Source organism: Pygoscelis adeliae, unplaced genomic scaffold (assembly GCF_000699105.1).
Source record: "Pygoscelis adeliae isolate BGI_AS28 unplaced genomic scaffold, ASM69910v1 Scaffold154, whole genome shotgun sequence".
NCBI lineage: Eukaryota > Metazoa > Chordata > Aves > Sphenisciformes > Spheniscidae > Pygoscelis > Pygoscelis adeliae.
The window spans coordinates 5,772,949-5,787,899 of NW_008825113.1; the positions used below are offsets into that span (position 1 = coordinate 5,772,949).

General features: G+C 42.4%; 1 protein-coding gene across 1 annotated transcript in view; it reads right to left on the reverse strand.

Moving 5' to 3' along the window:
* The window catches only part of WDR4 (WD repeat domain 4), a 21,633-nt gene extending 6,860 nt beyond the window's left edge, over window positions 1–14,773 (reverse strand). The window contains exons 1-7 of the mRNA XM_009328047.1: window positions 14,745–14,773; window positions 14,374–14,436; window positions 13,485–13,631; window positions 11,153–11,309; window positions 9,408–9,520; window positions 6,113–6,173; window positions 4,673–4,771 (exon numbers count right to left, since the gene is read on the reverse strand). Coding sequence (XP_009326322.1) covers window positions 4,673–4,771; window positions 6,113–6,173; window positions 9,408–9,520; window positions 11,153–11,309; window positions 13,485–13,631; window positions 14,374–14,436; window positions 14,745–14,773 — 669 coding nt within the window. The remainder of the gene's footprint in view (window positions 1–4,672; window positions 4,772–6,112; window positions 6,174–9,407; window positions 9,521–11,152; window positions 11,310–13,484; window positions 13,632–14,373; window positions 14,437–14,744) is intronic.
* Between the last annotated feature and the right edge of the window lie 178 nt (window positions 14,774–14,951).

The window sequence follows — 14,951 nt, forward strand, 5'->3', positions numbered from 1 at the left end:
TTTCCCTAACACGAGGCTGGTCACTATTGGTTCACCAGGTTAAGCTGAATTTGGGAGTAACCACGGGATTTCACCCTTTGGGCTATCAGCTGATGTATAGGCATTGTCAGGGTGCTTGTTTCGGAATTTTGCAATCAACGTAGGAAAGCAAAACAAGTTGTACAGCTTCCAAACATTCAAGTCAGCAAGTTTAATACCAGAAGCTAACTATTTTGTCAACAGCACATGATGCAACTACAAAAAGATAAACCAACTGCGGGAAAGAAAGTTAATTAATGGTATAAATATACCTTAAAACCAGGGTTACGCAGTGCATCTCCAGCACAAGAGAAAAAAAATAAAATCCATTGCGTGACACAGTCTCATGGGGGTAAGCAAGAAAAATGGCATGCACACACTTCTCACTCACATACTCAACTGCCTGTTTGGACAGAAGAGGAGCACTTTATAAAAACCATTATCAAAAGGATGATACATTTCAGAGCCCTTGGGAACAGATGGGACTAATCTCTTGCTACTCTGCAGAAATACTAAGTTGTTAGTCCATATTTAGCATTGGGACCCAGGACCCCTGTTTAATACAGACATAAAAAATGCTTACGGTTCCAAATACTGGGCAGGATGAGTGGGCTGAACCAGAAAGGTTCTCTGTAGCCAATACATCTAAATGTAGTTATTGCATTACGGAGCCATTGACACCACAGCTTTAGAGTAGAACTGACAGCTCCAGAGTAGAACTGACAGCTCCCATTGTAAACCACCAGTGGGTTCTTTAGACATTTAAGGGAACAAGCCAAGATATATATATTAAAAAACCCCAAACCTGTGATATTTGCTTCTAATACCAAAGCTCTGCCTCTCTGCCCGTCTCATGACAAACATGCAGGGCAAGTGCAGCGATGGGAAGTGCCCACCTACACAGCTGAGCGCTTTGTCAGAGAGACAAAAGGTTCTGTGAACTTGAAGTAGGCAGCAGCTCTCCCCCACCCTCACTGGGGGAGGGAGGAGGAGGCTTTTTTGATTTGAACCAAGTATTATTCACAGCTGGACAGAGACAAGAAAATGCATCTTCTTTGCAAGCTCTTTTCTTTCCATGTGTGGGTAAGTTAACAATCAGTAAAGTGAATGCAAGTCCCAGAGCAGTATCTTGTTCAAGGACAAGCCTATGAAATCACTTAACTTAAAAGAAGAGCTACAAGAGCAGTCTGTGATAAACAGATGTTCACTTGATACTCTCTGAACCTATTCAGCATTTAAATGACACTGTTATCAGCCTGCCAACACCTTAAAATTAACTTTTGATGTCATCTGTGAGAAGAGGTGACCTTATAAAAAATTAATATACTGGAGCACTGGGGTAGAGTTGTGCAATTCATGTTCTGGACTTTAAACAAGCTTCTCCTGTCAAGAGGATCAGATGAGGTGAAAGCTCCGAAGCAGGAAAAATATTTATATAGCACTACAGAATTAGAGAATTACTCCTATTCTAGTGGGAAAATGAACTGAGGATCTGCAACCCATCAGCTGAAACCGATGCTACACTGCTCAAAAACACTCCTACATTCCCAAAACAAACATATATTCATCATCTGCCAAGCAAAATAAGCCCACATTTATGTCCTCACGTGACCCACCATTACTGATGATTCCATTATCATTGTGCTTCAAGTTGTGTTTCAAGCTTCAGTGCATTCACAGTGGTTATCAATGGTAAAAATTAAATGCAACGCGAAAGAAACATTTATATCCCCATCTGATCTTTGGTTGCCAGAGTCATTTGCATACAGCATGCTCATTACAACCTACAAAGTGCTGACTCAAGAGATTGTTCCCTTAAATTCAGACAATAAATGTCACACCGGGTTGTGAAAATGATCTTTGATACTCCTGGATGCACAGCACGACTAACTACTACCACCAGCCATCATCTCTGGCATTTCTAGCACTATGACGCCAGCAAAACACAAGTCTCCTTTCCCCTTTGGTCCTGCTGGCCATCGAGGCAGTAATTATTCTGAAAGAAGTACATATTGACAGCTGTGTGACATTTACTGTCTGAATTTAAGGCAACAATCTCTTGAGTCAGCACTTTGTAGGTTGTAATGAGCATGCTGTATGCAATACAGCGCAAAGGTGGCAATGCACCGCATTAAGGTTTAAATCTGTCATTTATCTGTCTGTAATCACTGGGACACTGCCTGATCACAAGTACGTACGAACTCTGGAAGTCAACTGAGTCTTCTGCGCCCCTCAAGCATCGTGCAAATTTAGTGTCATCGGAGACAGATTTTAGAACGCCTGTAAGAGTGGGCAGTAAGCAGAATTTCACAGATTCGAGGAACAGGCCAGCCTGAGGCTTCCAAGACCACCGTTAGGAGAAACATATGGCAGTGGATAGAAGAACTGCAAAACACTGCAGGAATACAGCTTATTAACTGCTGTGTTATATTTATTAACCCACAGTTTGTGGGTTTTCCCTTTCTGTCATTGCTTACTCACACCGAGGTAAAGAAGCTACCTCAAACAGTCAAAGGGCACCCCAAATTTCTACTGAGAGACTCCATCAGCATAAAGAGTATCCTATGGAAGGGACTTCATCACGTGTGTTAGGAGACAAGGCAAGTATTACTAAACTACATTCAAAAGCCTTCAAAAACATTCTAAGAGTTGAAGATTATTTTTTAAATCAGTTCCTGCTTGCAGCAACAAGTTTTTTTTCCCTCTAACATTTGCCAGTTTATCCAATGCTACGTTCAAGGTTTATTATATAGTTTAATATTATTTTTTGATAAACTTGTTTGTAAGCAATGGAGTTAGGATTCAGTGTGAGATCAAGCATCGTTAATTTACATGCAAGCTATCTTACTAAATGCTAAGCCAGTCTAAGCAACAAGTAGCTTTTTTTAAATTAATAATAGGACTCCCCACCTCACAGCTAGTTGCTTACTAGTCCTCAATGATCCAATAAAGCTAGAAGGCAAAGTATTTTAAAATAAAACCATTTTTCCCTCCAAAAGAAATGCCTTGCAACACTACTGCAGACATGGATTGGATGGCTATCAAGCCACGTTGTTTCAGCAAAGCACTCTCATTAACTACTTTTGAACACAAAGATAAAACACTTTGGCTCTGAAACTCCCCGAGCCACTTATTTTCAGAAGGCTATATGTGGTAAAGTAATTTTGTAGGTTTGCCTCAATCTTAATTCTCCCTTCCTCAGTCAAATCCTGTAGTATGGATACTACCCGGAATTCCTGCTAACAAGTACTCTAGGCCAAACCCAAGATTTCCAGTATCTAAGCTTTGAATGCTGTGATGCAAGTGGCTGCCTTCCTGGGCTTATGTACAGACACAAAGTTGCACATTATTACTCCAACACAAAGAACAACTTGCTGATGTCTTCTGGACAGAAAAAAAACCCTTGAGTTGTCAGGTCTGTCCCTGGGACCTTGGTGCTTCCATGGGTTGTGCTCCCAGTTCAGCAACCGGGAATCCCACTAACAAGATCAAACCAGACCTACATGGACAGCAAAGAATCTCTTGAGAGATCCCCAGGAATGGCTCCCAACTGCTGGGAGAGGCCGAGCACAACATACTTCGACTACCCAAAACCACAACAGAACACAAGGGAGGAAAGTCAGAACTTTTCAATTCGGTTTCAGCCTGGATACAAATTCTGCAGTGGATTTGCCTCAAGAGCCATGCATGGCTACAGGCTTCCCAGTCACCTCTAACAACTGGGAGACAGCCATGGTCTTCAGAGAAAGAAGCATTTTTAGAGATTTACATGAAAAACACACCCAGCAGGACGGGTGGTAAGATGAACAACTCTTAAATGACCCAACAGATTAGCAGATGGCTTAATATGATGTACACAGCAGGGGCAAGAATGAGTGCTGTTTCACTGCTAATAGGTCGTATGCCAATTCACGTGACAAGAAAGAACAAAACCAGAGACCAAGTAATACCAGAACCACTGCTCACATCAGATTAGCACCCCAAATCACAGTAGCACCCCAAACACATATGTATGACACCACTCACGTACAGGCTGCAAGCTAAGGAGAGCTCCTTACCTCCAAGGGGTATTCGGTTTTCACATAGGACATTTTAATTTTGGACACTGCCCAGCTTTAGAACAACCCAAAGGAGCAAGCCCAGTGTTTTGGCTCCACAGGGCAGTACTATTGCAGGTGACTGGTTACAAATGTTACAAAGCTTCTTTTTGCTCAGTTACAAAGCTTCTTTTTGCTCAGATAAATTGCAGCTTTAACCCTTTAAATTTTAAGTGTTTTTAAAAATGGGTCAATTTTTAGATCTTTCCAGTGTTACAAGGTATTTTCTGGCTAAGAGACTAAGGCACCTGTGTTTTTGGAAAAATTTTGAAGTGAAGGCTTTGTCCAGTGTGCAGAACTTATATTTGGGAAGAATAACAAACAGCTTCTTTCGGTCACTGCTTGGCACTTTTTAGAAATGCACACAAGACACAGGAATGGATTTCAGGAACTTTCTTCCTTTCCTGAAATCCCAGGCTATTGTCACAGTTTCTACGTCTCACATAACTTCCAAACCCACCGACAGAAGGCAGGCACTCCTAACAAAATGCAACAAAGACATTTGGGAGTCACAAGGATCGGGAGGATAGCAAAAGCACTAACACACATGGGCGTACCTGGTCAGTTTTGGTTGTCTCAGGCCCACAGATGTTACTCAGATGACAGCAGTACAATTCTTCCCCGCTTTTGTACTCCCAAAGTCTCAGAGTCGAGTCCTGGACAGATGGAAGCAGACACAAGTCTATTACTAACAACACCTCAGGCAAAGAGAGGCCACTCGTGGCCTTCAGCTAAATCCTATTTCCCTGAAGAGCTTCCCATAGAAGCTGCTAAATAGTCACTTAAAGACCTCAAATTGCAGGAAAAGCATTTTAATTAACATAATCTTTCCCCTCCATTCTAAATTATTCAATCATGCTAACTTTACTCCTCCTTTTGAAGTGGAAATTGGGTAGCTGGAGGAGTGCATTTCAAGTCTGTCTCAAATAGCACAGTAACACATGTGCTCAGCATTTTAATGTCAATTCTTTCAGGTTGCCCTTCTCCGCCCCTACTCTTGTTATCACCCAAATTCTCATTTGATTTAGTAACCTCCTGGAGAGAAGCTAAACACCTCTCTGGAAAAATAGAGTCATCAAAGAGCATTTGCTAAGAATGAAATACAGCTGCACACAGCACTAACGCTAGAGTTGCTTACAGATTTAGAGGAACAAGAGACAAGAGCCTTAGGGAAGCAAGAGCAGCAGCTGAAACCAAATGCTAAGAATTACTACAATCTTCACATCTTCACAGAAAACGTTGTTTCCTATGCAGTTTTGGTAGTCCGGGAAACAAAGAATATTGTTTCCCTTCTTTTAGACCAACTCCACCTATTCACTCTGTACAGGTCTGGCATGACAGCATGATGCCATCAATTTAAGAAAAGGGCTGGGGGGAGGGAAAGGAGGGAACACTCACTTCTTCAATCCTTGTCCAAGCATTGTGTAGCACTGCACTGCAATCTCTACACAACATGCACTGGACATACTATGAGGACATACAGACAAGGACATAATTCAGAACAAGTCTCAGAGGGGAAAGCAAGTGGGAGGGTGTAGCGGGAAAAATTTTCTCATCTTAAAAGCTCTAAAAAAAATCTGTGATTCTAAGGCCATTCATTCTCAAGACATGCATTATCATGGTAGGCTGGCATAATAGCCGTTCACTTCAAAGTTGTTTAATAGTCCAATGATTAAAGTTTGTCTGTGCTCCAAAGCAAAAGTTAATGATGAAGAAATACTGAGGACTTTGTGATTTCTCCATCCCAAAGATCTTAATAAGAAGCTAGCCTTGCTATAAACACAGTAAACTGTTCTTACATGATCTAGCAATAGAATGGCTGAACACTGAACAGAAAGCTGAGAAAGGGGGGGAAGGAGGGAGTGAGAGGGCGTGCTGTAAACCATGAGAGACTATTCCAAGTATCCCAAGGAACTTGGGTGAAACACAAGCAAACAATGGTTTTGAAGTCCAAATTTTCAAGAAAAATACTTTTTTGAAGAAATTGCAATACATACCCCAGAAGCGGACAACAGCAGATCAGGATAGTTGGGTATTACAAGTATTTTGCTTACAAACCTAAAGGGAAAGTAGTCAGAAGTTGAACTCTTTTGCGTGACACTGGTCTTTAAACACACACAGTAAGAGAAAACACCAATTTTAAAGAGAACCTTACAATAAACAAACAAACAGATTCTCCTCATCAAGCTAATTAGGAGGAAGAAAAAAATATATCTACGGTACTTAATATAGTATATATCTACACAAACTACTGACTTTCTATTTAATAGAAAAATATATTTTCCCATCTGCACTCAGGGAATTCTATTGACTTCCTCCTGACTGAAAACATTGCCATTAAGACCAAAAAATGCCAATGGAGACAGATTTACTCAGGTAGCACGTTCCCCTTTCTCAATTCATGATGCGCATTAAAAACATGCATCAACAGATGCTTTTAAAACACAACAACAGTGATGACTCAGCTTTCATAGTACCACATCTCTCCCATCACAGTTGGGGATCATTCAAAAGCAATCTTTACAAAATTTTAAAACAAGCATGTGGCAATTTATCACCAGTGTCTACATTCAGCCAGAAACCTTGTTTTTCAGAAGTGTGTAATACTGCTGTGTCTACCATGACTTGCCTTTGCTGAGTAATGAGGACCTGAACTTCTGGAGTTCATTATTATCTTGGAGCTCAGCAACTTAAAAACATAGTGACCTGAGCAGAACGATACCTGAGCGGGATAGTATTGCTTTTGAAAACGGGCATAATTTTAAGGCCATTTAGAAAAGAAAGAGAAAAAAATAGAAGGAAGAGATTTGGTCACTGTAATACAAACTTTCATGACAAAGCAGTAATGGCAGGTGCATGCAGGCATAATAGATCCAGCAAGAGTCACCATGCACCCCATTGAAAGAAGAAAATCCAGGAGCATGAAACAAGACAACAATTATAGCTGCTTTATGTAATCCTTTGCTTATTCATTGCTAATTTAAATATTGAATTTTTAAATCTGTTTCAATCAATTTACACTAATTGCCTTTCCTCTCTGCAGCCACTAATGAACTCTTTGTGCAGACACAACAGCCCCCGTTTAAATGTGTCTTTCTGACCATCAAGTTCTATTCATTAGAAAGTACAACTGTGTACTTTCTGTAGAAAGTACAACTCACCTACTGTGAGTAGGTGGAAACACCAGACATGGCTCTGTAAATATGCTATAGACACTGACCTGATCAAAGACTACTTAGATCTTTAACGTGAGTAGTCTCTTGCTTTTATACTACGCCAATTCTACATAGGTTAGACTACCAAATGATGTTATTAAAATCAGACTGATAGTCCAAATTAATCTGTGTCTTAAGTGCTCTAATAAAACACCTTGGTGGGCAAGTTTAGAAAGGTTGCTACCCGTATCTCAAGCTCCCCAGTCACACCGTCTTTCTTTAACTCTTGCTTCTGATATAGTGAGTTGACTGCACCATGTTGCATCATCTTATGGAAAAATGTGCCTGGAAGGGTGTCGTTATCCCCAAGCAACTCAGCAGCCAGACAAGCAGAATTACGTGCATTCTCTGCCCTAAGCAGGGTCATGTCTTCTCTGCCAGCTTGTCACTGTGGACTCAAAATGTAGCAGTGGCCACACAAAAAAAACCTTGCACAACCCCCCTACTCTACTCAAAAACTCTTAACAACTGACAACAACAAAAAACCTCCAAAAAGCCCACAAGACCACATAGAGGTGGAAGGCAAAGTCAAGAGACTTTGAAAATACCACAACTGAGAGACATTTTAAGCAGAAAAATGTAGAGGGAAAGTCTTTTAAAAGTCTATTTGCCATTTGAGTTTTCTTCATGGGAAAACAACTACTGAGAAGAAAAGGGAAAGTACAGTCCCTCCTGTAGGCTGAAAAGGAAGTCCTGATAAACTGGCTAGACAGAAGACAACCCCAATAGAAGGCAACCCCTATTCCTATACCAAAAGAACTACCGGTCTCCTAGCAAGTCAGAGCACATCTGAATCACATCAGTATAGCTAGCAGGTTGCTTTGCTGCCTTCCACTCTTCAGATCACTGTAATTAGAAGGACCTTCACTTCAGGATGGAGGAGAAAGGAAAGGAAGGGAAGGGAAAGATCACCCTTCCTGGTTTTATGCAGAATGAACCCTGCATTTTACTAGACTTAGTAACACAGCAGCACATCATCTTTCTACAGGGATATCCTCTATGATCCACCTTCCACAGATCCTTCTACTTACCTAAGTGTTCTTGCCCATAGCAATAGAACCAACCTCAAGAAAAACACCAAGTCCCTTTTCTCAGCTACTAGAAAGGCCAGGTAACTATATTAAGAAGCGTGATTCCTTGAATCTATTTTATGGGACCATTTTGCAGCCTCTAGCTCACTGCAGTCTAGTGTCCAGGCAGAAAGAGTGCTGTATCCTTCCCATTGATACAGCCGGGTTTTTTTTGTATTACCACAGAACCTCCAAGTCTGAGCTCTGCACTGAGATGCCATTAGATTAGCGTCTGTTCAAACCACAAAGACCTCCCAAGACTTCCCTTCTTAAGACTAAGGCAGGCTCCATCCTGAACTAACAATCTCCAGGCTCCGGGGTCTCTTGTGGCCAGCAGATCAAAGGAGGTAATTTTGCCCTTCTACTCTGCTCCGGTGAGACCCCACCTGGAGTACTGTGTCCAGCTCTGGAGCCCTCAGTACAAGAAAGCACGGACCTCTTGGAGCGGGTCCAGAAGACGGCCACGAAAATGATCAGGGGGATGGAACACCTCTCCTATGAGGACAGGCTGAGAGAGTTGGGGTTGTTCAGCCTGGAGAAGAGAAGGCTCCGAGCAGACCTTATTGCGGCCTTTCAGTACTTAAAAGGGGTTTATAAGAAAGATGAGACAGACTTCTTAATAGGGCCTGTTGCGATAGGACAAGGGGTAATGGTTTTAAACTAAGAGAGGGTAGATTTAGACGAGATATAAGGAAGAAATTTTTTACGCTGAGGGTGGTGAAACCCTGGCACAGGTTTCCCAGAGAGGTGGTAGATGCCCCATCCCTGGAAACATTCCAGGTCAGGCTGGACGGGGCTCTGAGCAACCTGATCTAGTTGAAGACGTCCCTCCTCATGGCAGGGGGGTTGGACCAGATGACCTTTCAAAGTCCCTTCCAACCCAAACCATTCTATGACTCTAACATAGACCTAGCTGTTGTTCAATATGATTTGAGGAGACAATCATTTCATCCACTGAGGCACAGTGAAGAGCTGCACACAATAACTTTTGCACACAATAAACTTACTCTTTGTGTCCCAGACAGTAGGATACAATATTATAAGGAGCCTTTGCCAAGCTGACTCTGATCTTCTCATCTCTGTCTGCAGTTAGGATATACCGGTCATCAGGACTCAGTGCCTGTTGGTAAAGTGAGAGTTTTGGTGCCCAGTAGTTCAATGCTTGTTTTAATATAATTCTTCCTAACCAGGTGTCCTGGTTTCGGCTGGGATAGAGTTAATTTTCTTCCTAGTAGCTGGTACAGCGCTGTGTTTTGGATTTAGGATGAGAACAATGTTGATAACACACCCATGTTTTAGTTGTTGCTGAGCAGTGCTTACACAAGGCAAGGACTTTCCAGCTTCCCATGCTCTACTGACTGAGAAGGCTGGAGGGGCACAAGAAGCCGGGAGGGGGCACAGCCAGGACAGCTGACCCAAACTGGCCCCAGGGACATTCCATACCATGTGACGTCATGCTCAGTACATAAACTGGGGGAAAGCTGGCCGGGGGGGGCCGCTGCTCGCTGGGCATCGGTCGGCAAGTGGTGAGCAATTGCATTGTGCATCACTTGCTTTGTGTATTATTCTTATTATTACCTTATTATTATTATTGCTATTATTATTTTATTTCAATTATTAAACTGTTCTTATCTCAACCCACAAGTTTTTCTCACTTCTACTATTCCGATTCTCTCCCCCATCCCACTGGGGGGCCAGGGGGGGAGGAGTGAGCGAGCAGCTGGGTGGTACTCAGTTGCCGGATGAGGTTAAACCACAACACCAGGAAAAAAAAGATAAGCAGTAAACTATCTGTTTCTCCTGACTCTGAATGGCAGGTGCAAACATAAAGCCATGCTTTTCCACCGACAATAGAAGCATAAATCTTTATGACAGTAACTTTCCCACTCACTAAGACAAGTGACACTGACTACTGGGTCCAGTGAAAGCCACTGAGCTCCAACAGTCCAGGTGGAAGTCCCACTGCATCTTAAAAAGAAAGAAGAGCTTCACATTGAAGAGCTCAACTGACATGACAGACTGGGTGAATTCCCACATACATTGCATGATCAAGTCTTCTGTGGCTGTAACATGGTGTTAGAGTGTGTCCAGAGAAGGGCAATGAGGCTGGGGAGGGGTCTGGAGAACAAGTCTTATGAGGAGCGGCTGAGGGAACTGGGGTTGTTTAGCCTGGAGAAAAGGATGCCCAGGGGAGACCTCATCGCTCTCTACAACTACCTGAAAGGAGGTTGTAGCAAGGAGGTGGATGTCGGTCTCTTCTCCCAAGTAACTGGCGAAAGGACGAGAGGAAATGGCCTCAAGTTGCGCCAGGGGAGGTTTAGATTGGACGTGAGGAAAAATTTCTTTACTGAAAGAGTGGTTAAACATTGGAACAGGCTGCCCAGGGAAGTGGTTGAGTCCCCATCCCTGGAGGTATTTAAAAGACGTGTAGATGTGGCACTTAGGGACACGGTTTAGTGGGCATGGTGGTGTTGGGTCGACGGTTGGACTCAATGTCTTAGAGGTCTTTTCCAACCTTAATGATTCTATGAAGACTTTTTGAACACTCACACTCCCAGAATAGATAACCCTTTGGTAAGCTCGTTTCCTTACCAAACTATGCAGACACAAACTCAGTAGAAGAAATCCAGATCACCTACTTCATTTATATAAAAAAAGAACTCCCAAATTTGGGACAAGAGCAACAATGAAAGACCCAAACACAAGGAGGAATGCAGGTTTGTACACTAACTACACGGAGGCACATACTTACCACATCCAATAGCAGAGACAAGTGACCCAGCTCAAGTTTTCCATCTGCTTGGGGTTCTGTTATTGAGTAAGAATAGACATCACCAGACTTGTCTGCAACCAGAATCTTATCCTCTGCAGCTGTAATAACCAGGGAAGTGCATCTCCTGTTCACGAACCTGAAAGAAAAATGGCACAGTTTGAACAGCTCTGGATGGCAGCTTCAGCAAGTCTGGATTCAGACCCAGTTAAACCGACAAAGAGACTGGACAAAAAGCTCTTAGATGCAATATTCTTCAAATGGCAGCAATGAGAATAATGTTAAGGGAGGGTATGGGGCCGAAATAGCACTTTTGAGGCCTATTAAATGACTAAACTATGTAATAGCGAACACCTTGGGGGGGGAGAAAAAAAGGAGAGGCCATTAAAGCTGCACGCCTTCATTTTGCCTAGATACTTTCTCAACTGAGCATTTTGCCTAGGCAGCCTGCCAGTACTCTGAAGAAAGCTGGTAGGCTTTCTTGCACTCTCCATAATAAAAATACAAGTTAAACACGTAGAAAAGAGAAGACAAGGCAGGAGTTAGCCTAGTAAAAGTCCTTTGCAGCAACACATGTAAAAACTGTGTTGAAACTACTTCTCCAGTTGCCACTTCGTACTGTAAAAGGAAGCCCTTCCCTGGGAGCCTCAAGGACCCTTCCTCCTTGCATCCAGAGTCAGAGAGCCACAGCCTCAGGGTACCTTGTCCAGGCAAAGCCCTGAACTTGAACTCTGACTTTCCCTCATCACCTGCCAGTATCTTATAGTTCCAGTTGCCAGTGCAGCAGGTAACAGTTTTCTTACAACTTTTCAGATAAATGTAAGGACCATATATGCCAGAAAACAAGTTTTAAAAAAGGTTTAATCACTTAGTCTGAAGACTGCTTCTGCAACTTAACAGCTATTGTTATTACTGCTATTCTTTTCTTTTCATAACACCTCTTTTCCAAACCCCTCTATGTCCTGTGTGTTAACATAGGATTGCGGACACCAGAGATCACAGCGAATGGGCATTTCTATTCACCTACTCTGAAATTTGGTGACCGTCTGGAGGCAAAAGAACAATATACTGTACTTCAGGTAGGAAGACAGAAATTCTAATACTTTTTAGTGACTGTTTAAAGCAACACCGTAACAACGGGAAAATGTATAAGGACAAGAAAGCCTATTAACACATTGCAGGCTCAGGCAGCACAGTTTCAAAATAGGTTACCTTGCCAACAAGAAAAAGTCTTACTCCAAGTTCATTGTACTGCCTTTTGATCCTAAACACAAATATTCAAAAGTTACCCTTGTCTGAAATGAGCCGACTAGCACCGCATGAAACCTTTTATACAGCTTGCCACAAAACACCGACACAAGTTACATAGCTCAACTTTGGCATTCTTTTTTTCATGCAGAGACCCTTTTGCCCGTATTCCCAGTTTCCTAATAGGAAGTAGTGACGTTCCCAAAAAATCCAGCTGTGGTCCTAGTTGATCTTTTAGCAGAAAACTGAAACATCAAACAATCATCCAATGGCATATTACGGGCAAGACATACAGGGCAGGGCAGCAGGGAAGACAGAACACAGAATGAACAGAATTTGCCATTTCTGGTTTTGTCAGCGATTACTCACTACAACATCGGTTAACCCACCAAAGGTCCATTTTGCAACCAGGGCCTCACATTTGTCAGAGACCACCAGAAGCAGAGACATGACATGCTGAGCTACTTTCTCAGGAAGTCCTTCATGGTCCTTTTTTTTTTTACAGACAATTGTCACAAGCAGCAGCAGAAAACTTGTAACTGGAGGACCTCTGGTGGACAGCTATAGACTGTTTTCTCAAGAGAACCGTACTACAGAAGGGAAACAGTTGGCAGCATCTCTAAAGATATGCTTTTAAGAGAGTTCACAAACTCCCCAAAACACCTTCTCCTCAAAATCAACAGAAACGGATAGTGCACTCACTGAACTGCTCAGTATCACTCTTACAGGCCCAACCTTAGCTTTCACTAGGAGTGGGTAAAGTTTCAGTTCTTAAAGATGCAAATACTGTCTTTTGGAATAAGAAAAGAGATTATCCTTTCCTTGGCCAATGATATAAACATCTGCACTCCCATTTGTGGGGCATACCACGCATCACTTCTTGACAAATGTCTTTGAATTCCCAAGAACATTAAATTTGTTTGAGCAAGTACAAGGAAGAAAAAAAAAAAAAAGAGGAAGCTTAGTGATAACAAATGGCAACATACCAAGTACTACTATTTTGTAACTCTAAATTAATCAGCCATAACTCCATAACAAAGTGACATGCAACATCCTGCCTCCTTACCTGACGCTAACACATTCCCAGGAAGGCTTCGTATGGAACAGAATCAGACGTTTGCTGTCATCTGTCACGGCAAAATAATCTCCTGACGGGGAGAAGGCAAACGCTAGGATGTCATCACTTCCTTTATCCGTCGGTTTTCCATCCTGCCTAACAGAGAGAAGGGGAACAACAGTTCACAACCTGAGAGTTACTGAAATCCTTAAGAAGAGAAGGTTGTTCTCACACCACCAAGAAGGAGCATGAAAAACAAAGTACAACGCTAAAGGTTTTATTTGTGCTTAAAATGTTGAGCCAACTTGAACATTAATGCAAAGAAAAAAGCCAAGAAAAAGGAAACTGATATAAGGTCCAAGCTTGTATCATTGCCTGCTTAAAAAAAAACCCACTAGGGTTTGTGCTAGCAGATCTTGATACCAATTTAGGAGAAAACAGTAAAATTGGCTACAGGTAAAACAATGTTCACTGGTTGAATTTAAACTAAGAAAAAGACTTTTTCAGGTTTTGAAATCTCATGACTTAGAGAACAGACCTGAAGGAGGAGTTATGTAACTGGTCTGTGGTTTTTTTTCTTCTAACTGTCTTAGATGGTCTAATAAAAAATGCAGCATTTTTCTGTAAATGTCTTGACCAAGAAGAGTCATACAGAATCACTGATTATAGTACTGGTGTTTCTCTAAAAAAGAAAAAGATGTACAGCCTCCCCTCTGGGATGAAAAAGAAACAAAAAAATACATACACATATATCCATCGGGGTTAGCAAAAACAACCTAGCCATCACCTGATCAAGGAGTCACCCCATGACTTGCTTTTATTATCTTCGCTCCACACAACCTCGGGAGGAGATGCACCCTCTGGGAAACCAGCAGATTGCCTAAGCAGATTTTCTCACCCTTTATTTCCTAAGGTCTTCTTCTCCGCATTGATGCAATCGTACACGAAGAGACTATCATCACTGCAAATAAAAAACAACAGACTAAAAACACTGGAACTAGAACAACCACAAGCTTAACTATGAAGAGTGTCAACTCTTTTGTAACATGCTATTATTTCACGGTTATTTGCGCAACTGACGCCTATCTTGAGGAACCACCCCTGTGAAATTGGGCTCCCAAGGTGCTACAGATGCGGTATAAGCTTAAAACCTCGGACTGTACACACGTGCCAAAAAAAAGAAATTGTCATCTGCTGGCAAAGTAACCCTGCCATTGCAGTTTTGTCAGGCTTAACATATTTGTCACTGGCATTTACCCTGCTGCTCACATACCCGTGACGCGCCCCTCGCGGTGCATAATCGTGCCAGAAAACCGTTAAGACTAAAAAGCTTTAAAGTGATATTCAGCAGCAGAAAACGCACACAAGGACCGCCGAAAGGCCGGCGCTCGGCCACGCAGGGCAGCAGCAGGCAGAGCCTCCTGCACGCTCCCACCACCGCCCCCGCCTGCCAGCTGCGCAGCCCCGGCAGGAAGG